General features: G+C 40.6%; 1 protein-coding gene across 2 annotated transcripts in view; it reads left to right on the top strand.

The window, feature by feature from the left end:
• nckap1 (NCK-associated protein 1) overlaps positions 1-23,911 on the top strand; it is a 161,459-nt gene that overhangs the window by 109,167 nt on the left and 28,381 nt on the right. For both annotated transcript variants that reach the window (XM_059966809.1, XM_059966808.1), the window contains exons 24-27: positions 7,237-7,330; positions 10,187-10,269; positions 11,372-11,452; positions 15,156-15,249. In XM_059966809.1, coding sequence (XP_059822792.1) covers positions 7,237-7,330; positions 10,187-10,269; positions 11,372-11,452; positions 15,156-15,249 — 352 coding nt within the window. The remainder of the gene's footprint in view (positions 1-7,236; positions 7,331-10,186; positions 10,270-11,371; positions 11,453-15,155; positions 15,250-23,911) is intronic.

The raw sequence follows: 23,911 nt of genomic DNA, 5'->3' as shown, positions 1-23,911 counted from the left end.
CATGAGTATGAAGGTAAGTCCTCTGCCTGAGAATGCATCACTTGGGTGTAGATAGGATGGTGAAGACATTGGCAGAGTTGGAAATGGTGTCAGATAGGGACTTGAGAAGAAGGTGATGAGAGGGAGGACCTGGTTGGGTATAATGTGTGGTCAGGAGCTGCACAAAGGAGAGGAATTGGGATGAAACATGAGGTCAGAGGTTGGTGTTAATTGTGGTATGATTGGCACCAGGAGGTGAGTGGAGGAGTCATCTAAACCTATTCTAGTGAGGAGCAGAGTCAACAGTGGGTGTTCCTTGTGCTTTGGAATTGGTAACTATGGAATCCTGTAGGATGAAATAGGATATAGATTTTACTTTTAATGGATATGATCTTTGCTCTGTAGCTTTGGAATTTATAAATATAGTATTAATGTATTCTCCCTTGCTAATGAGAAGCCTAAATATAGGCACCTTGCAATATCTTTGTGAAATTCATTTCTTTTTTTCTTAAACTGCAAGTGTGATACCTTGTATGCGATTTTTTTTATCTGAGGAGATCATGTAAATCAGTATCTAAATTGATACTGCACAATTTCAGCAAACAGAAATCTAAATGAAAGCTTTGCAGCCATTTAATGTATCAATTGAATTGGTGTATATATTTTTTGAATTGCATTAGTACCAGCAACGTCTGCAAATTATTACATCCTGTATTTATAAACTGAGAACATATAGAAACATGAGCTTATTTGAAAATAGCTTACAGATGAAATTGTTTTAAATGAACGTAAGAAATATGATCTCCCTCTGAAATCAAATTATTTTTCATGTGCAGTTAACTTGAGGGAGTTTATTATTGTGTGAAGATAATATTGGCATTTGGTATTCCTTCCATCCAAAAGGCCATTTAACCTTTCACCTTCATGTGAAAGTAATTTATTTCATTGTGGAGGAGGGATTGCAAGAGAGGAATGTGTGACTTGGGCTAAATCATCTAAAGTTGGTCAATTCCTTCCTGTTTTTCTTATTTCAGTGCCTGTGTATTCGACAGTGAAATGCTATTAAATTAATGCCTTCTACCAGTTAACTTGAGTATTATGCAAAACATGATAAAATTTCAGTCTGATATTCTTCTGGAATATTGTAACTTCAGCATGGCTATCTAATGCACAGTCAATGGGAAGGCAAATCTCAAAGGAATTCATTTTGTGCAAAGTGTGTGTAACTCCCTGGGTCGCCTCAGGCTCGCTCAGCTCGTTCTTGTCTAGGGGGAGCAGCCTTCAGCCCCGCCAAACTGGGTAATCAGCTGGTGTGGATGCTGTGTGATGTCCCCGCCTCGCCCAAAACCAGACAGTGCACCATATGCAATTAAATGAGTACAATTTATAAAGGTTTCTATAACTAAGTGATTAATAACGATACAGTATATATGAAGAGAAAATTAAAGAAAAGGCGCCAAACTTATCAAAGTCCAAACCACTTCGTGCACAGCCGTTGGAGCTCAATTTCTGAAGTCTTCTGGCCACCATTCGATCCCCTCCGAACTCCTCGACTCTCCAAACAGCTCCGAGTGGTCAACCAAGCACATCTAGCTTCATCCCCCCCCCCACCGTCCTCGGAGAATCTCCCGGCCTCGGACCCCCCTTTGGGGTCCGATCCTCGCCCAGCTTAGAGCATTGCGTCCTCTCTCTCGACCCCCTCGCGCCGATCTGCCCAAAAGCCTGTCAACAAAAGCTTACAGACTCAGAAGAAAGAACATTAATCCCCATTTGGTTTACAAAGGAATACCATTCTCGTTATCAGTAAATTAGCATTCCTGCTAGTTAACAAAAGGAAACCCTTTCCTAACAGTAACAAAGAAAAAAAAAGAAACCCCCTTTACACACTTCCTCCACCAAATAAAAGTCATGTCCTCATGACTACTAAATAACTCGCCACCTTTCCTGCCAACACACCGTAACCCAAGCACAAACAGTGACATCTCCTCCCCACACAGTAACCCTCACGCCCTGTTCCTCAGGTGCTACTTAGGCCAACTATCTGGGAGTTCCCTAACCCTTCTGAGGCCTCCGTACCCCCTCACCTAAACCCTTCAGGCTCGGACACAACTGGGGATACCTTGGGCCCACTACCAACTCCTCTCTCAACCTCTCACTCATGCCCCACACTGCACACAGCTAACCCTCCCCGCTACACCTGACTCAATGGGAGAAGGGCCAAAGGTCTCTTCCTCAATCGAGGGAAAGTCAGCAAAAGGCAGCATGTACCACACATCCAGCACATCATCCATCGAATCTGTATTCTTCCTCATTCCTGTGATAGGTAGCTGCTGTTTGATCTTCTCCAAACGGAAACACGTGGCCTGCACTGCTCCCGCAGTCTCCAGCCTCCTGTTCAGTATTCACTGCACTTCTCTCCAGCTTTTTCTTCCTCATGACTTCTTCCAGATCAACTTTCAGGTTTTGCACTTCATTTGAACTGTCGATGGTCATCTTCAGGTTCCCTTCAAGCTTCCGCTTCTCTCTTCTGAGATTCGTCTGTAATTTCTTCACCTCTGCAAACTCCCCTCTCCGGGTTCTCAGTTTGCTATTACCCTCAGTCAGACAACTTTCTTCATTCTCTCCAACTTGTAAGTCTTCCGAATGGTTCCAGATCACTTTCTCCAGTCTCTCCGTCTTCATTTCAAACTTGATTCCGTAGAGACAGTCTCTCACGAGCTGTGACCTTTGCCAGCCCTGGCACGTGTCCCGAAAACACTTTAACTCGGTAGTTCTCAGCTGCTCCTGCAACGACCTCACTTCATATTCCCCTGAGGCAAATCCAAATACCAAGAGATCATCCACATACACCAAAACTCCAAACGCCTCCACATCCCCTATGGACTTCCACCTGCCCCGCAGGAAGGTTGCAAGGGCTCCAGATATGCCCTGTGGCATCTTTTCGGACCCGAAGACTCCTAGGGAATTTATAACGGCCGTCTTCTCCTTGTTGGCCCCACTCGTCGGGATCTGGCAACATCCACTCCTCAGATCCAGCACCTTAAACCACTTCACACCACTCAGACAGGCCATCGCCTCTCTGGCCCTCAGGGCCATATTCTGGTCACTGACAGTGCGCCTCTTCAACGCAATATAATCCATACACACGCTGCCTACATCTTCCACGGCTGTAGGGGCCAGTCGCCGCAACCTCTCTCTCTCCGAGGTGTCTTCAGCAGTCAACTCCCCTCCCTTGTGGTATTTCGCAGCGTCCACGAAGAGGGTCTCACCCTCAGATACTTCCCCCAGGCCGTACCACCACTGGCTCTTGTTTGAATTCGGCATCAGCCCAATGCTGCTACACACGTCCGCACAAGCAGCTCGAAACCCTGGGTGCATCGACAATGCCTCCAAACAGCGCTCACCCGCCTCCTCCGGGCAGGCTCCCAAGCGCACCAGCAGGATTTTGGTTCTCTCTAGAACAGAAACGCTGCCCGTCTCAACAGGGTCCGGACACATCAGCATTAACGATTCATGAACCTCAGTCTCCTCCACGTTTGCCTCTAAGAACTCCATTTTCACTGACCAACAACCGTTGTCTGGATAATCACCGGCACTGGTACCCCGAATCTCCAGTGTCCTCAATGTCGTCAAGGGTAAATGCTTCCAATAACGGTTATGAAACAAACTGTACAGCAACTTCACCGGCGCCCCGGTGCCGAGGATGGCTTTAACTTGACTTCCATCCATCCGTAACAACACCTGTGCGCTTGGCCCCTCTAAGCCTTCAGGAATAGGGTCTGTTCCTTTCGGGAGTTCCTTGGTACATTGCTGGGAACGTGCTCCCCCAGAGACCCCAAGTCGTTCCCCCACTGGGCCTCCTCTAAGTTTCCCGACACCTCTCGAATCAACGAGACAGATCCCCTTGGCACCACAAGCAATTTATCTGCCCCACTAGGCAAAAAGGGATACCCTAAAAACTTCCCACCAATCTCCTGCCACAGATATAATAAGCCCCCCAGCTGCGGCATTTGACTTCCAGTCGAACCACACGCATTTTCCCACACTTTCCCAGAACTGGCAGCGGTCACTTCGAGGTAATTGCGCCTGACAGTTCTAACAAAGTCACCAGCCCGCCTACTCAAACTTTCAACCCGTCCCTGTCGCTTTTCCTCAGCCAAGCACTGCCACTCACCCAACAACTGAGGGGTCCGCTCCGCCCACGCCTCCGCCCCTTTAGGGCTGGACATTATTCCAATAACCCGGCGGAGCTCACCACTGCTGAAACATCCCAACCTGTCACTCCTCACTCTCCAAACAGTACGGAGAACCCATGGTCCCACCACCATTTCGTCAGCCAACAGCAACCACCCCACCCAACACACACACAGCGATAACCAGCAATCACACACCCACAAAGGCACACCAGCTCTTTGCCGCAGACACAATTTAAAGAGGGTGATCACACAGCTTCCACAGAAATCAACCCCGGACGAGCACCCCACAATGTAACTCCCTGGGTCGCCTCAGGCTCGCTCAGCTCGTTCTTGTCTAGGGGGAGCAGCCTTCAGCCCCGCCAAACTGGGTAATCAGCTGGTGTGGATGCTGTGTGATGTCCCCACCTCGCCCAAAACCAGACAGTGCACCATATGCAATTAAATGAGTACAATTTATAAAGGTTTCTATAACTAAGTGATTAATAACGATACAGTATATATGAAGAGAAAATTAAAGAAAAGGCGCCAAACTTATCAAAGTCCAAACCACTTCGTGCACAGCCGTTGGAGCTCAATTTCTGAAGTCTTCTGGCCACCATTCGATCCCCTCCGAACTCCTCGACTCGCAGCTCAGGACCCTCCGAACTCCTCGACTTTCCAAACAGCTCAGGACCCTCCGAGTGGTCAACCAAACACATTTAGCTTCATTCCCCCCCCCCCGTCCTCGGAGAATCTCCCGGCCTCGGACCCCCCTTTGGGGTCCGATCCTCGCCCAGCTTAGAGCATTGCATCCTCTCTCTCGACCCCCTCGCGCCGATCTGCCCAAAAGCCCGTCAACAAAAGCTTACAGACTCAGAAGAAAGAACATTAATCCCCATTTGGTTTACAAAGGAATACCATTCTTGTTATCAGTAAATTAGCATTCCTGCTAGTTAACAAAAGGAAACCCTTTCCCAACAGTAACAAAGAAAAAAAAAGAAACCCCCTTTACATGTGTATTATTCTTTAATGACCAATTAAAACTGTCTTTATTTTTTGCTTCTATACTATCCACTACTATTATGTCATGGTAATGTTAGGTAGATCCAAACTTAAGTTTGCATTAAGTAACTGTTTCAAGTCAAGTCAAGTAAAGTAAAGTCACTTTTTATTGTCATTTCGACCGTAACTGCTGGTACAGTACACAGTAAAAACGAGACAATGTTTTTCAGGACCATGGTGCTACATGAAACAATACAAGAACTACACAGAACTATGTAAAACAGCACAAAAAACTACACTAGACTACAGACCTACCCAGGACTGCATAAGTGCACAAAATAGTGCAGGCATTGCAATAAATAATAAGACAATAGGCACAGTAGAGGGCAGTAAGTTGGTGTCAGTCCAGACTCTGGGTATTGAGGTGTCTAATGGCTTGGGGGAAATTACTATTACTATTAAATTTATTATTACAATTACTATTACCATAAGTGGTACGGATATAAAAGAAGCTGGATTTTCCTACAAGAATTCACTTTTTTTAATATGGTCAGGGTGGCGCCAGCGAATGATTCCTGTGGTGACATCTTCCAAATAGTCAATCATTTCAAGTTTTTCTACATCTTTTACCTATTTTTAAAAATCTTAATTACATTTTTAAAACTGTTGGAACCCGTGACTTACAATGTGTAATTTGAATGAGTGAGCTAGCGTTCTGCTGTATTTGAGAAAACTCCAGGAGATAACTGTGAGCGTGAGCTACCACAAGGGAAAGCTCAGATGAGCTGATGGGCCATGATCGACTACATTTCTTGCTGATTTAAAATGTCAAGGAAAGTTGAAACATCGAGGTGAATACTGAGGGTAGCGAGCAGTACTTAGCTGGGTCCATGTTGCTATGATTAAAATTCTGACATTTATTGGAGTGGACTGTTGTACATATTGGCCTCTTTCAGTTCTATGGGTTTTTTCAAGTTCTCACCCATTTTTTCTTGTTGCCATTTGGTAAGTTGGGTGTTTGGGATTTGATGTTCTTGCTGCTATTTCTCCATGTGGGTGATCTGTTACTTTTGTGCAAGGGAGAAGATGGGGGATTTGGGGTTTGCAAGTTTTTGATTTTTTTTTAAAATTTTCCCACGAGGCGGATTACAACTAGAGGGTGAGGGGGGGGATTGGTGTCTTTCAGCTACTTCTATGGTTTTCTGTATTTTATGTCGTATCAGGAGAAGACAAATCTCAGAGATGTATTCTGCATTCATACTTTGATAAAATGAACCTTTGAACCATAATGGATTGTTTGATGGGGCTTGAAGTATCATTCATGAACCATAATGGATTGTTTGATGGGGAAAGTTACCTGCAAATTCCCTAATGCATACCTTGTGGCAACTTCCATGTTTTTCCCTTCTGTCAACTTCTGCAAGAGATACGCCCATTTAGACACAAGCTAAAATAAGATTATTTCAGAAAGAATGATCTTCACAGCTGAATTATCAAATAACATACTTTCTCTACTTAAACATAAGCGTTTGGATAATGTTAAAGAATATAGCTGACTGTATTCAAATATATGTAGGAGATACTGGATAAAAAATTTAAATATAATTTTATCAATGCATTGCAGACAACAGTACTGCAGTGTACTTCCAGTCCCATATCTTTATAAAAGCTTAGCTTTATTTTTGTGTAGTACTCATTTATTATGAGTGACTATTCATGGTTATCATCTGCATCTTAGTTTTGTATCGATAAGAGTAAGAACAGTTATTTATTCTATCCCAAGCTGGAGTTCTGAGGGGAAAAAAGAAAGGAAAGAAAATTGAAGAAGATAGTGTATCCAGTTTCACAGTTTTTCCCTGTGTATTGAAAAAGGAAAAATGGAAAACTGCAAACTATCATGAATGTTTTGTTTTCAGAAGTCAAACCACACATGATCTGTAGACGCTTAATCTCCTTGGGAACTGTAGACTGTGGAACCATCTGGAGCTTATAAAGCTAATTTCCTTTTGCCAGATTGAAATATCTGTTTGATATTGGTATCTGACGGACTGCCTAATACAGAATATTCTTTCTTTTGTAGAAACTAGTAGTAGAGAATGTTGATGTGCTTACACAAATGAGGACGAGCTTTGACAAGCCAGACCAGATGGCAGCACTCTTCAAAAGATTAACATGTGGGTATTGAATATGTTCTCCAATTACAGAAACTGAGCAGACAATGTAATGATTTTCCAATCTGTGTTGACACGGCCTCCCAGTTGCAAAACTATAATTCCATTACACATTCCATCCTTGCCTTGCATACAATCATACGAATAACAAATAAAATGACCTGTTAATTTTACACATTGTTGCAACTTAATGACATGTGTAATATACTTTTTCCCCTTAGGAAAGGATGAAGGAAATGAGAACCTTGCTTAACCCTTCTCCTCCCACCACCCCCTCCCGCCAGCAGTCCCCCTAGAAAGGGCAGCATATTAACTTGTCAAGTCTTTTCTCTTCCATTTACAAACAGTTTTCTTAGCTTGTTAGGCCAGGAAGGCAAGATCCCAGTGATTTTTATCTTAGTATTTGTCCTTGTATTTCAGTTAATTAATTGATCAATATTGTCCAGAACTAGACTGACTTCAGATTTTTATAAATTCCATGAGTAGCAATTGATCCTTTTTTTAAAGTGTTGACAACCATCAGTTCTTTCCCATCTGTATTTTTTCCAAACTAAAATTGGCAGCTTTGTAAAGCTAGTTTGTTTCATAAGTTTGAAAAGTGCTGAGAGTACTCTAGGGAAGAGGCTTTTACTTTTATCTATTTAGTCTAAAGATTAGAAAATCTTTTGTAATTGTTGCCTTTTGTAGTTCTGTCCAGGCTGGAAGGAAATTAATGAAATTCATTTTTGAGTCATCAGTGACATTCAGAGACCATTTGATATAATGTTGTGGCGATGAGCATAAAAACAAATCTTGATAGGCCCAGAACCTTTATCGTGTCCCAAATGACTATATAACTGAATTCAAGCAACATTCCACAGTAAACATTTGTGGAGACAGACAGCTGTTTGAGACAGGTTATCAGCTAACTAAAAACAGACCAAGGTCAATTTAAGACCTTTGTTCAATCTGTATTTGAACATTGTTTTAAATTTTGTCTTTAAAAAATATGCTTTAGCTCACCGGTCCTATGCGAGATAGTTTAAATTTTTGCAAAGATTAATTAAATTTCCTAATATGAGAGGAATGCATAAAAGCCTTAAGAAACTTTACTGTAAGGAAATCCTTTCTAATCCTGCAGTACCCATGACTCCTAATTTTTCAACTGTTGAAAAAGTAATAAACGCCTGAATTTTTCAACTTGCTGGAAACATTTTTAAATCTGAAATAAAATGCTTCAAAATACAGACTGAGAATTGATTGGGAGGATGAACTGCTGAAGTGAAGAAGTCTAGGGCCAATTAATTGGATCCGCATAAAGTTTTTCAGTTAGAGTGCTAAAAAGTCAAATTGGAAAAGTTGTGGGAGGCTGTAGGTTTGTAGATAGAAACAGGCTGCCCACTTCTTTGAGCAGGTTCATCCTCCATTAAGGTTACTGGCTGATCTTTTACATCAGCAATGTTATCGATCAAAGTCCCCATAATCCCTTGATTTCATTAATACCCAGAATTCGCTCAGTCTGTGTTTTGATTGAACATCCACAGTCCTTTATGTTACAGAATTCCAAAGGTTCACAGTCCTCTTTGTAAATGGTCTACTTCTGAAACTATATCCTATAGTCCTAGAGTACTGAGCTAGGAAAAAACATCATAAGAATTTGGTATATTTTGGTAAGATCTTAACTTATTTTTCCAAACTGTAGAGTATATTATCCTAGCCTGTCTTGGCTCATGTTGAAGACCCTGTAATGAGATTAATGAACCTGTCTGGACTTCCTTCATAGCACATATTTCTCCATAGTAATGAAACCAAAACTACAGGTGTGCTCTTACCAAGGCCAAATGCAAGTGCAATATGACTTCCTTATTCCTGTATTCAAATCCCTTTACAATAATTGGCTAATAAATTGTTTGAATCTGTATGTTGGCCTGCAGCAACTTATGTGCAAGCAAACCAAGCCCACTACTAATCCTTCACCAGTTAAACACTCCATTTTTCTGTTACATAATGAATGACTACATTTTTCATATTGTATTACATCTGTCATGTTCTTAGCAACTCACTCAACTTGGATGTATACCCTTGACGCCTCTTGACATCCTCTTTTGCCCCCTCAATACCTCCAAACTTGAAACTATAACATTTGGTCCCTTCAGCCAAATTGTTGATGTGATTTAAGAAAAGCCGAGGTTTATTGAACATTAGTGACAGTGGAGTTTGAAGCCTTCACTCTCATATCTTAAATGTAGATCCATTAAATATAACCTTTTACCCATGTTTTGTAAAAGTGAAAAATAAAAAAATGGAACATTTCCACTATTTTAATTAAAGTTACAGCATGGAACAGGCTATTCCAGCCCTTCAAGCCATTCCTGCCATCAATCCACTGATTTAACCCCTTGTCTAATCATGGGGTAGTTTACAATGACCAATTAACCTACTAACTGGTATGTCTTTGGATTGTGGGAGGAAACCAGAGCACCCGGAGGAAACTCACACATGCGAGAAGAGATGTAAAAACTTGCTTACAGAGGATGGCAGAAATGAACCCCAAACTCCGACACCCAGAGCTGTAATAGTGTCGCGTTACTTACTACACCACCATGGCTATGTTTCATTACTACTTTTAAAAAAATAACTGCTTATTTAAAAATTGAAGCTATCCATATTTTAAATTAGTGTTTCCAATTTTCTAAGAATTTGATGTTCACAAGGATATTTTTGTACAGTTTATTTAAATTACTGTGTAATTAGTCTGAAGCTGAAGATTGTTCAGTCGAATATGGATACATTTCTGAAGAGTATGCTTTGATGCATTACGCATGATCAGTCTCAAAAATTCTAGATGCTACTCATTTTTCTTTGTTTTATAAATTGTAGCGGTTGACAGTGTATTGAAGAGGATGACAATAATTGGTGTTATCTTATCATTCCGTTCACTGGCACAGGAAGCACTTAGAGATGTAAGTACGGATAGATTCACGTACATTGTATGAGTATCTTTGAATATGTTTGTGGTCACATTACCAAATGCTGTACAACATTCTTAAAACCATATTGGTGACATTGGAAGAGGAAATAATTTTGAAAAAGCATTTAATGGGAGCTAGTGAATTAAAAGGGCTCTAGAGATAAAAAAGTAAAATGGATTCTGGTTAATTGAGACACATTGGAACTAGTATATATACGCCCAGATCTGATTGAATCGTAGAACAAAAGGGGCCAAATTGCTTTATTTCATCCTCTAATCTATACTTCTACAAAAGTTTGCAGTTATTTTTGAGAAGCATAGTTAATCACAACTGAGCAGATAAAGCGATTTTCTTGGGAACAAGGTACAGGTTAAACGAAAATTAACATTCATGAAGGAGCAGTTAGACAAAATGATTGCCAGAGACCTAAAGAGTAACCAATTAACAGTGCCAGAGTGTATTTTGGATGATACTTTTAGATGTGACTATGTTTTACAGAACCCAAATGACATAATTAAAATAGATCGAGGCATGTGCGTTTTCTATTTGTGGAATATGGATGCATTATATCCAGTACTCCTGTCCAGAATGCTTTTACATTGGAACTTAGCCTTGCTTCTGCCTGCAGTTTAGTTTCTTTCTTTTGCCTCTGCTTTTGTTCTTTTACTCATTTGTGATCATCATGAGCTTGTAAACAGCAATCGTGATAACTTCATGTCTATTGCCTGCAGTCATCGGACTTCTTGTCCTGTCAAAGCTGTTGCTATTTTTGCGGATATCTTGTAGTATTTACAGTCTGAAAAGCATTTATTGTTCCTTTGCTGCAACTGAGGAAGTAACCTCTGAATCAAAGCTACTGGACTGGGGGCTTTAGTGTGTTGCTGCCAAAATCCTGGGACAAAAATTTCTGGAACAATGCTTAACTTCAGAATGTTGAAGAGCATAACTTTCTTTTCTAAGCCCCTCCATGCTCTTTAGACTACAACTCCTATTCTACACTGCCAGATTTGCTCATTCTACCCCTCCCTTTTCTCATTCTGAAGGCTTGACTTCAAAATCTACTAACACTAATTTTGGTGAATATTTCTTTCAGGTTCTGTCGTGCCACATTCCTTTTCTTGTTAGTTCAGTTGAAGATTTCAAGGATCACATTCCAAGAGAGACAGATATGAAGGTATTGCAATTTGAATTTAAGATCAAGTTATTTATGGTATATTTAATATGAAGTATTTACTGCTAGAATTGCACAGTGTGAATGTAATAATTGTGTATTGAATTATAGATAAATTTTGTGTATTTTCCTGTGGTGCATTTTTCATGTACTGTTTGGTTTTATTGAATTTACATTACAAATGAAGACAATGTGCATGCTTGTAAATTAGAGAAGCTATTATGCTCATATGGAATTGGTTTTGCCATAGTATTCCCACTTGTACCAAAGTACAGTGAAAAGTACTTATTACATACTGTTCATACAGATCAAATTACACAATACACTGAAGTTTGTGAAGACGAGTTCCATCTTTTCATACAAAAGATCTGTTCAAAGGTGTAATAAAGGTGAGATAGAATCTGTCTTTGAGCCTAGGAAGAGAGAATATACAGGTTAATTACACTAGTTGGTTCCCAAGATATGCTGAGCTCTGGCCACAACACTCTGCAGTTTCTTGCTGTCATCAGCAGATCGGTTGAAGTTAGAATACTTTCTGTGGTACACTGATAAAAATTGGTAGGGTTGATTGGGACATGCCAAATTTCTTTAGCCTCCTAAGGAAATAGAGGCTTTGGTGAGCTTTGTTGGCTGTGACATCAGCGTGGTTGGACCACGACAGATTATTTGTGATATTCACACCTCGGAATCTGAAGCTGTCATCCTCAACACCGTTGACATAGATAGGACCATGTGCACTATCTCCTTTCTGAAGCCATTGGCTAGTTCTTATGTTAATAGGAGGAAAAGGTTCACATGCAAAATGCTGGAGGAGCTCAGTAGGCCAGGCAACATCTCTGGAAAAGAGTAAACGGTTGATATTTCAAACTGAGACCCTTCTTCAGGACTGGAAAGGAAGGGGGAGAAGTCAGAGTATGGTGGTGGGAGGGGAGGAAGAAGTACAAGGTGATAGGTGAAGTAAAGAGCTGAGAAGTTGTTTGATGAAAGAGATAAAGAACTGGAGGACGGGCAATCTGATAGGGGAGGACAGAGGCCATGGAAGAAAGGGGAGGAGGAGGAGCACCAGGGGGAGGTGATGGGCAGGTAAGGAGAGAGAGGAAAACAGGAATGGGGAACAATGAAGGGAAGGGGTGCAATTACAGGAAGTTCAAGAAATCGATATTCATGCCATCAGGTTGTTGTCTTGACACCACGTCACTAAGCTCTCTCTCCTTCCTGTACTATGATGCGGCCCGCTATGGTCAAACTTGTAGATGGAATTAGAGCAGAATCTGGCCATGCAGTCATGAGTTTCTAGGGAGTAGAATAGAGGTATGAGGAAGCAACCTTGTGGAGCACCAGTATTTAGAATAATCACGATGGAGGTGCTCAAATAAAAAGAGTAAATGCTGGAAACACTTGGCAGGTTGGGTAGCATCCGTGAAATCTGAAATAGAGTTAACTTTTCAGGTGGAAGGCTTTGTCAGCTATGTGATACTGAATGATTCTGAATTCTAGCATTTGCTATACTTTTATTTCTAAACTACAAGACAAAAGACCTCGATGAATGTGATTAGTTTTTTTTCAACTTCAGCAATTGGAGTTCATAACTTGATAATTTCCAGAAATTTCTCCCAAGCCTTTCAAAAACACTCGTTTAGCATTGCACTTGTTACGAACCCCGTAACTGGGTCACTTAACAGCAAAGATGGAGACGTCCATTGAAGTCTGATGATACTATTTTTAACAGTATTTATTAGTAAAAATACACAAAAATAATATCAGTGCAAATATACAGATAATATATGTCGTCAATACTAAATCTAAAAGTGCGGGTATAATAATAATAAGAAATAAGCTCTATCGTTGTCTAGGGGATAATGTATTGTCCGATGGAAATATAAAGTTCACTCAGTTCATGCAGGCTTCAGCCTTTGGGGACCGCTGGGTTGCAATGGTTGGAGAGAGAGAGAGAGATTTGGGAGAAAAACTTGCTAATTTTCCTTTTATGATTTTAATCCGTCAGGAGTCTCATTGTTGTGGCCTTTCACTTGTGGCCTCTCCTTTAGCTAAACCGTTCTTCCGTGGTGAGCCTGCCAACCCAGGCAAGGGAGGATGCACACGAGTACCTACCCGCTGTCGCTATTAAATGCTGTCACAGGATTTCTAGCGTTTCTCCTGGTGCGTCTGAAGGGGTTGTTCCCCAGACCCTCTTTTATCCTTACTCACGGGGTCTCCGATGTCATTCAGGTTGGGATGATGCAATCCCTCAACCAGCCCACTCTGGCTGTCCCCTGAGGGGTTTCAATGAATAGTACAGTACTCAATACACAATTCCGTCTCCAAGAGACAATAGCCGTTATCAGTGGTTCCGTTTCGCTGAGGCCAGGACACATTCCAAACCCTGTGTATTCTGCGTGTCTCTCTCTTATTTCCTGGGTCCCAGACCCGAATTAATAGTGATCTTGCGATTCTTAAAAAGGAGGGGGCGACTTTGTACCCTTTGGCCCCTCAGAGTCGCATCACATTCGTAACACACTTAACACTAATTTGATTAATAAAGTAAATGTGGTCTGAATGAATTGGTCTGGGATTTGGATATAGTTTCTAATCTACATAGTGAACGAGTTATTAAGTGTTATTTGATAACACTGAAGTGAGATGATACCATTGCCTTCACAAAGCTTTCCTGCTATTTGGAAGGATGTTAAATTCTGATAGAATTCTCATTATTTGCCTTGATTCGAATGGATATAATAATCTTAAAACCTTAATCAAGGACAAAGTGGACTGTTTGATGCCCTTTGTGCCACTGACATGAAACAACAAGAGACACTACTATCAATAATTTACACTGCACAACACTCCAAGCCTGTTTCATTGTACCCTCAAAAATTGGTCTTTACCACAAAGAAAGATTGGGCAGCAGTGTAAGTGAACACCATTGTACAAATCTCAAGGAATCAAGAAATTCATGCTATTACCCTTTCAAGAACAATTATGAGTTGTTAATAAACATTACCGTGTCCCTCCACCTAACTTTGTATCATCCACTAACTTGGCCACAAAGCCATCATTCAGATATAGCATAAATAGTAGTGGACTCAACACCAGTTGCTGGTGAACCCCACTAGTTACCAGCAACCAACCAGAAAAGGCCACTTTTATTTCCACTCTTCGCATTCTGTCAGTCAGCCAGTCTTCTGCCTGTGTTAGTAACTTCCCTGTAACACCCTGGGTTCCTTTAAAGCAGCCTCACATGCAGCACTTTGTCAAAGGTATTTGCCAATTAAATTCCTTTTCTGCAATCTCCAGAACTTTTATTACCGATGAAGAAACTTGATACAATAATTAGCGGTCAAGTTTGCTAACAGAATTAATCCAGAGATTGATCTTTCACTCCCAGATGTTGTCTACTCATACTCTGGGCATGTAGCATGTATTTCTGGCTTTGAGGCAAACATTTCAGCAACTAATACGTCAAATGACTGCAGCTGAATAGACGCAGCCGGTTTTCAGCCGTAATAGCACAACCATAATACTACATAATAACCATTTTCTTGTGAAATATTATTTCTAAAATTTATATTAGCAATTTAACATGAAATTCCACGTGTTTATAGTTATTTGTGTTTTAGATTTAGTAAATAGATTTCTGGCTTATTCTATATGAAGAATTTAGGGAATTATTTTTATTATCTCAAATGTAATTTCTTAACCTGTGCAGGTTGCAATGAATGTGTATGAACTCTCTTCAGCATCTGGTTTGCCTTGTGAAATTGACCCAGCACTAGTGGTTGCGCTCTCATCACAGAAGTCAGGTATTTGAGCATTCAATTTGAATAGTTATCTTTAATAACTTTTATTTTGGATTTTTCTTTGCAAACTTGGTATAGGTTCATATTCCCAAGAAGGTAAAAGTCAGTGAAATAATGGAAATGGTATTGGGTCCAGAGGAACTTGTTACAAGTTAATGGGCAATATTTTTGGGTCCTTTCCTACTGTTGTATTAGAAATGATGAGACATATTTTGGAACTTAGAATTTTTTTTTACTGAATTCTGTAGAAGGTAATGACCACAGTAATGACAAATATACCTTTAAATGCTACATTTAGTTTAGAGTCAAAGTTATACAACATGGTAACAAGCCTTTCATCACAACCTGTCCTTGTCAGACAAGTCAGCTACCTGAGTTAGTCCTGTTTTCCTGTGTTTGGGCACTATCTCTCTCAAATCTTTCCTATTCGTGTATATAACTAAATGTGTTTTAAACATGGCAATGGTTCTTACTTCTAGCACCACCTGTCACCAGCCTCTATAAAAGAGGATGGGGGAAGAACTTGCCGATCAGGTCCCGTTAAATCATTTCTTTTCTCTATTTAAACCTATATCCACTCATTTTAGACTCCCCTACTATGGGAAAGGTCTCACTATTCTCTTGCCCTTATGATTCTATATATTTCCGAAAGGGTCACCCCTCGATTTTCCTACGCTCCTGGAAAAGAAGTCCCACCCATTCAGCCTCTTGTTATGACTCGAGCTGCCTACTCCCAGTAACATCCTTGTGAGTTTTTAAGCTTAACGAGTTAGTTGCAAAAGTTGGATGATCACAGCTAGGCACAATATATTCCCGTTGCTGCTTGTAAGGAATTTGTACGTTCTCTCCATAACTGCGTGAGTTTCCCCCAGGTGCTCCAGTTTCCAAAGGTGTACTGGTTAATTGTTCATTGTAACTAGTACCATGATTATGTTAGGGTTGCTGGGCTTGAAAAGTCAGAAAAGCCTATTCCGTGCTGTATCTCAATAAAAATAATATTTTAAAAATCCCAAGTTTGACAAGATGTTATAGAAGACCTACTGGTGACTTGCATTTTGTTCTAATGGATATAATTTGTATGTGTACTGAAAATTCTAGAAGTTACTTTATGGAAATAGACATTCAGTAGGTTGAGTTACATTTAATGTGTTTTATTTGCAGCACATTTATGAATTTTCTACCTGAAGATTGATGTAAACAATCTGACATTCCTTTTTCCCTATAAGCATTTCTCCAGCCTCTTTGTGTAGGAGCCAGTGTTCACTTGGAACTCTTTCCCTTTTATATGCTTAAGAAACTCTTGTCTGTTTTTAATTTGTTTATTTTATTTATCTAAATGTATCTCCATTTTCCCCTCCTCCTCTGAATTCTGAATTATCACATTTTTCTATTTAACACATTTTTGCCACCCCATACATTTTCTTTCAACTTTATATCCATCTTCAACTTTGTTTCATCTACCTTTTAAACCCTTCCTCCTTACCCAGGATATTCCTCCTTTTTTTTTAAAGGTAGCTAGATGCTTTGAGAATTTTAGGATTATCTGTGGTTTGGAATAAGACCAATATAATCTTGTAAGTAAAAAATGGAAAAGAATCATTAAATATCTAGAGCCATTTGGTCAACAATGAGTAAATATTAGAATCGTTCATAAAGGGCATGTGGAAAGTCATTGAGGAAAAATAAACTAGTACAGTTGGCCCTCCTTATCCACGAGGGGGATTGGTTCCGGGACCCCCTGCGGATGCTCAAGTCCCTTATTTAACCTGGCTCAATGCCATGGACCTTAAGGCCCAGCGGAACCCCAGACTTTATTTAACGTCTCAGTGCGGTGGTCTTTAGGACCTGGCGCAGCCCTGAATCTGCAGTGTTTCTGTTCACGAAAATAATCACGATCACAATTGAAAATAAAGTGGAAGTAATAAAGCGATCAGAAAGAGGTGAAATGCCATCGGTCATTGGAAAAGCGTTAGGTTACAGTCGGTTAACGATCGGAACAATTTTAATGGAGCATGTGAAAGGCCCTGCCCCGATGAAAGCTACAATTATTACTAAGCAATGTAGTGGTTTGATTATTGAAATACATATGTTTCTTAAGTGTTTTATATGCATATAAAGGTAAAATATATACTATATACTAAGACAAACGTTTGACTAACTGACGCTAAATAATACTAGATGTACGTGTTCCGACTTCAAATCCAACTTAAAGGCAGACTCAGGAACGGAACTCCTTCATAACACGGGGACTGCCTGTACTTTTAAATCATCTCTAGATTACTTAATAATACCTAATACAATGTGAATGCTATGTAAATAGTTGTTATACTGTGTTGTTTAGGGAATAATGACAAGAAAAAAATAGTCTGTACATGCTCAAACAACGAGTGCTGGAAGAACACTTCTGGATTTTCCCGATCCATGGTTGGTTGAATCCGCGCGCGCGGAATCTGCGGATAAGGAGGACCGACTGTACAAATAGAATAGAAATGACAGGTCTATTTTTGAGGATATACATAGTAACATAGCCAAGGAAATATCAGTGGATGCAGTATACTTGGATTTTCACATGTCATTAGGTACAAGGTGACCTACTTGATGAGAGTAAGAATATCTGGAGTGGCAGGTACAGCTCCTGCAGTATTGCAAGGACTTGAAACCTGCCTCTTAATGCGCTTTTTTTTAAATGGCCAAAAGAGGTAAAGGGTCCTTGTTAACAACTGGCAATGTCAGCACGTGCTTAACAAGTAGATAGACATTTAAATTGTTTGCTATTGCAAAGTATTTGAATTTAAAACCATATGAGTACAGGAATACTCTGATAATTGGAACTTTAGTGCCAGATTGGTAGAGTTCCTGATTAGACCATAATACACAGAGTTAAGCCATTTGGCCCATTGAATCTGCTCTGCCATTTCATCAAGGCTGATCCAATTTTCTCCTCAGCCCAATCTCCTGCCTTCTCCCCATATCCCTTCATGCCCTGACCAATCAAGAATCTGTCAACCTCTGCCTTAAACATACATAAAGATCTGGTATCCACACCTGCCTGTGGCAAAGGATTCCACAGGTTCACTACTCCCTGGCTAATGAAATTCCTTCTTCTCACCACTCTATTCTGAGGCTGTTTCCTCTGGTCTTAGACTCTCCTACTATAGGAAACATCCTCTCCACATCCACTCTGTCAAACCCTTTCACTATTTAATAGGTAAGTACAGGTTCAGCACAGCATTGTGGGCTGAAGGGCGTGTGTTGTGCTGTAGGTCCTTGTTTTTTCTATGTCTCAATTAAGTTGCCCCTCATTCTTCTGAATTCCAGTGGGGGGGGGGGGGGAAGGCCCAGAGCAATCAAACGCTCTTCATATGACAAGCCATTCAAACTTGGAATCATTTCCTTCAAACCCTCTCCAGTTTTAGCACATCCTTTCTAAGATAAGGGGCCCAAACCTGCTCACGATACTCCAAATGAGGCCTCAACAGTGCTTTATAAAGTTTCAACATTATATCCTTGCTTTTGTATTATTCTCTTGAAATGAATGCTAACATTGCACTTGTCTTGCTCATCACTGACTCAACCTGCAAATTATCTTTTAGGGAATCCTGCACAAGCATTCCCAGATCCCTTTGCATTGCAGTTTTTCGTGTTTTCTTTCTGTTTAGAAAATAGTTAACCCTTTCATTTCTTCTACCAAAGTGCATAACCATACACTTCCAAACACTGTATTCCTTTTGTCATTTATTTGCCCATTCTCCAAATCTGTCTAAGTCTTTCTGTAGTTTCTGTACTTCCTCAAATTACCTGCCCTTCCTCCTTTCTTGAATCATTAGGATCTCTTCTGGGGGAGGTATGGCCTGTACCAAAGTGACGGGTTGCACCTGAAATCAAACAGGACCATATTCTCACTGACAGGCTTGTTAGAGCTGTTGAGGGTTTAAAATAATTTGGCAGCGGGGTAGGAACTGGAGTGAAGGGACTCGGGATAGGACAGATAGAGAAAAAGCAAAGATAGCATGCAGTCTGACTGTTAGGAAGGTGCAGGCCGATGATAGGACAAAATTGCAGCCAGCAGAGTGAGTATCAGTGTATTAGGGATGCAGAATCAAAAAGAGTAGCAAATACAGTACACAGTGTTATATCTCAGTGCATGGAGCATAAGAAATAAGGTGGATGATCTTGTTGCACTATTGCAGATTGTCAGGTATGATGTTGTGGCCATCACTGAATCATGGTTGAAGGATGGTTGTAGTTGGAAGCTGAATGTCCAAGGTTACCCATTGTATCAGAGGGATAGAGTAGGCAGAGGGGGTGGCGTGGTTCTCCTGGCAAAGAATGCTATCAAAATCGGTAGACGTGACATAGGATTGGGAGGTGTTTAATCCTGGTGGGTTGAGTTAAGAAACTGCAAGGATAAAAGGACCCTGATGGCAGTTATATACAGACCACCCAACAGTAGCTGGGATGTGGATTTCAGATTACAGCAGGAAACAGAAATGGCGTTGTCTCAAAACGTCAAGGTTATGATGGTCATGGGAAATTTTAACATGCAGGTTGATTGGGTTGGTAATGGATCTCAAGAGAATGAGTTTGTTGAATTCCTATGAGGTGGCTTTTTAGGGCAGTTTGTTATTAACTTTACTAGGGGATCAGCTATACTGGATTTTGTGTTACGTAATGAACCAGAGGTGATTTGGGAGCTTAAGGTTAAAAAACCCTTAGGAGGCAGTGATCACAATATGATTGAGTTCAACTTGAAATTTGATAGGGAGAAAGAAAAGTCTGATGTAGCAGTATTTCAGTGGAGTGAAGGAAATTGTAGTGGTGTGAGAGAGGAGTTGGCCAAAGTAAACTGGAAGGAGATGCTGGCTGGGATAACAACAGAGCAGTATTGGCATGAGTTTCTAGGAAAGATGAGGAAGGTGCAGGATAGATGTATTCCAAAAATGAAGAAATACTGAAATGGCTAAATAGTCCAACCATGGCTGACAAGGGAAGTCAGTGCTATTGTAAAGCAAAACACAGGGCATACAACAAAGCAAAAATTAACAGGAAGATAGAGGATTGGGATGCTTTTAAACCTACAGAGAGGAACTAAAAGAATCATGAGGTGGGGAAAGATGAAATGTGAACATGAGATAGCAAACTTTATCAAAAGTGGATAGTAAAAGCTTTTTCCCAGGTATGTAAAAAAAAAAATAGAGAGATGAGACTGGATATAGGACCGCTAGAAAATGAGTCCAGAGAAATGATGACTGGGGACAAGGAGATGGTAGATCAACTAAGTGAGTATTTTGCATCAGTCTTCACTGTGGAAGACACTGGCAGTGTGCCAAATGTTGAAGGGTGTGAGGGAAAAGAAGTGAGTGCAGTTATTACTACAAGGGAGAAGGTGCTTAAAGAACTAAAAGTACTTAAGTCACCGTGACCAGATAAACTGCACCCTGGGGTTCGAAAGAGGTAGTGGTAGAGGTTGTGGAGGCATTAGTAATGATCTTTCAAAAATCAGTAAGCTCTGGCATGGTACCAGCGAACTGGAAAACTGCAAATGTCACTCCACTCTTTAAAGAAAGGAGGAAGACAGCAGAATGGAAATTATAGACCAGTTAGCTTGACCTCGGTGGTTAACTGGAAACTGATAGTGTCAATTTTTATGGATGAGGTGATGGAGTACTTGGTGACAGGAAAAGATCAGACAAAGTCAGCACAGTTTCCTTAAGAGGAAAACGTGCCTGATGAATCTGTTGGAATTCTTTAAGAACATTACTAGTAGGGTAGACAGAGGATGCAGTAGATGTTGTATATTTTGACTTTCAGAAGGCCTTTGACAAAGTGCCGCACATGATGTTCCTTACCACATTAAGAGCCCATGGTATTACAGGAAAGTTGCTGGCATGGTTGGAACATTGACTGAAAAACATGGCAAATGATATACAATGTTGGAAATTGCATGACCATACATTTTCCTAGTAGAAATAAATGTGTAGACTATTTTTTTTTTAAAGAGAGAAAATCTGAAAATCTGAGGTGCAAAAGGACTCCTTGTGCAGAACACCCTAAAGGTTAACTTGCAGATTGAGTCACTGGTGAGGAAGGCAAATGCAATGTTAGCATTCATTTCAAGAGGTCTAGTCTTAAGAGCAGGGATGTGATGCTGAGGCTTTATAAGATACTGGTGAGGCCTCACCTTGAATATTGTGAACAGTTTTGGGCTCTTCATCTAAGAAGAGATGTGCTGGCATTGGAGAGGATTTAGAGGAGGTTCACAAGGAATGAAAGGGTTATCATACAAAAAAATATTTGATGGCTCTGGGCCTGTACTCGCTGGAATTCAGAAGGATGAGGGAGATATTGAAACCTTTCAAATGTTGAAAGGCTTAGACAGAGCAGATGTGTAAAGGATGTTTCTGATGGTGGGGGAGTCTAGGACAAGAGGGCACAGCCTCAGGATAGAGGGGTATTCATTTAAAACAGATGTGGAGAAATTTTATTTAGCCAGAGGGTGGTGAATTAGTGGAATTTATGAGCACAGGCAGACTTGGTGTACTTAAAGGCAGAGCTTGATAGGTTCATGATTGGACACGACATCAAAGGTTATGGGGAATAGGCAGAGGATTGGGACTGAGAAGGGGATAAAAGGATCAGCCATGATTGAATGGCTGATAGACTCAGTGGGCCAAATGGCCTTATTCTGCTCCTATGTCTTATGGTCTTCATCTCATTAACAAACTTTGCAACAAAGCCATCATTAGCATCATCCAAATTATTGACATATAATGTAAAAAGAATCCGTCCAACTCAGACTAATCACCGGTAGCCAGCCAGAAAAGTCTCGCTTTATTACCAATCTTTCCCTCCTGCCAAACAGCCACTGCATTATCCGTGCCAGATTCTTTCCTGTAATAACATGGGGTTGTAGCTTGTTAAGCTGCCTCATGTGTGACACCTTGTCAAAGGCCTTCTGAAAGTCCAAGTACACAACATCATCCAGTTCTCCTTTGTCTATCCTACTTATTATTTCTTCAAAGTATTCCAACAGATTTGTCGGGCAAGATTTTCTCCTGATGCTGACTTTGGCCTATTTCATCATGTGCCTCCAAGTACCCTGACATAAACTCCAACATCTTCCCAACCACTGAGCTCAGACTAACTAGACTATAGTTTCTTTTGATGCTCTTCCTTCTTGGAAGAATGGAGTGACATTTGCAATTTTCCAGTCTTCCGGAACCATTCCAGAATCTAGTGATTCTTGAAAGATCATTACTAATGCCTCCACGAACCCTTCAGCCACCTCTTTCAGAACTCTGGGGTGTATACCATCTAGTCCAGGTGACTTATCTACCTTTAGTTTCCCAAGAACCTTCACACATTTCATGACCCCTGACACCTGGAACTAACACCATACTGCTAATGTCTTCCACAGTGAAGACTGGTGCAAAGTACCTTCAGTTCATCTGCCATTTCCTTGTCCAGCATTACTACCTTTCCAGCCCTCTGATATTCACTCTCACCTCCCTTTTACACTTTGTATCTAAAGTATCTTTTGCTATCGTCTTTAATATTACTGCTTAGCTTACTTGCATATTCTATCTTTACATTAATGACTTTTTCAGTTGCCTTCTCTTGGTTTTTTTTAAAGCATTCCAATCCTCTAATTTCCCACTAATTATTGCTCTAATATATGCCTTTGGGTTTTTTTGTTGGCTTTGACTTCTCTTGTTAGCCACCATTGTGCCATCTTTCTTTAAGATTACTTCTTCCTGTTTGGAATATATATATATCCTGTGCCTTTTGAATTGCTTCCAGAAATTCCAGCTATTGCTGCTCTGCCATCATTCCTGCCAGTGTTCTTTTCCAATCAATTCTACCCAATTCCACTCTCATGCCTCAGTAATTCCCTTTACTGCACCATAATACTGATACATCTGACTTTAGCTTCTCTTTCTCAAATTTTAGGGTGAATTTGATCATATTATAATTACTTGCCCCATAGGGTGCTTTTACCTTAAGGTCTCTAATCAGTAGTTTACTGCATAACAACCAGTCCAGAATAGCCAATCCTCTATTGTGCACATCCATGAGCTGATCTAAAAAGCTGTGTCATAGGCAGTCTAGAAACTACCCCTCCTGCAACCCAGCACCAACCTGGATTTCCCAATCTGCTTGCATATTGAAGTCCCCCATGACTATTGGAACATTGCCCTTTTGGCATGCATTTTCTATCTCACAATATAATGTGTAGGTCACATCTTTATTACTGTTTGGGGGCCTGTACACAACTTCCATCAGGGTCTTCTTACCCCTGTAGTTCCTTAGCTCTATTGACAACGTTTCAACACCTTCCCACTCTGTCACCTCTTTCTAATGGTTTGACTTAATTTTTTACCAACAGAGCAACATCACCCCCTCTTCCTTCCTGCCTGTCTTTTCAATACAATGTGCATCCTTGGACGTTAAGCTCCCAGCTAAAATCTTCTTTCAGCCCTGATTCAGTGATGCCTACAACATTATATCGGTCAGTCTGCTACCATGCTGCAACTTCACCTGCTTTATTCCGTATACTACGAGCATTTAAATGCAGCATTTTCAATACTGTATTTACCTTTTTGCAATTTTGTCCGTCTTTTACGTTGCAACTTATCCTTTTGACTGCAATTCTGCCCTATTAACT

Source organism: Hypanus sabinus, chromosome 4 (assembly GCF_030144855.1).
Source record: "Hypanus sabinus isolate sHypSab1 chromosome 4, sHypSab1.hap1, whole genome shotgun sequence".
Taxonomy (NCBI): domain Eukaryota; kingdom Metazoa; phylum Chordata; class Chondrichthyes; order Myliobatiformes; family Dasyatidae; genus Hypanus; species Hypanus sabinus.
Note: the sequence above shows the minus strand (reverse complement) of the source record. Positions and strands in the feature narration are given on the sequence as shown.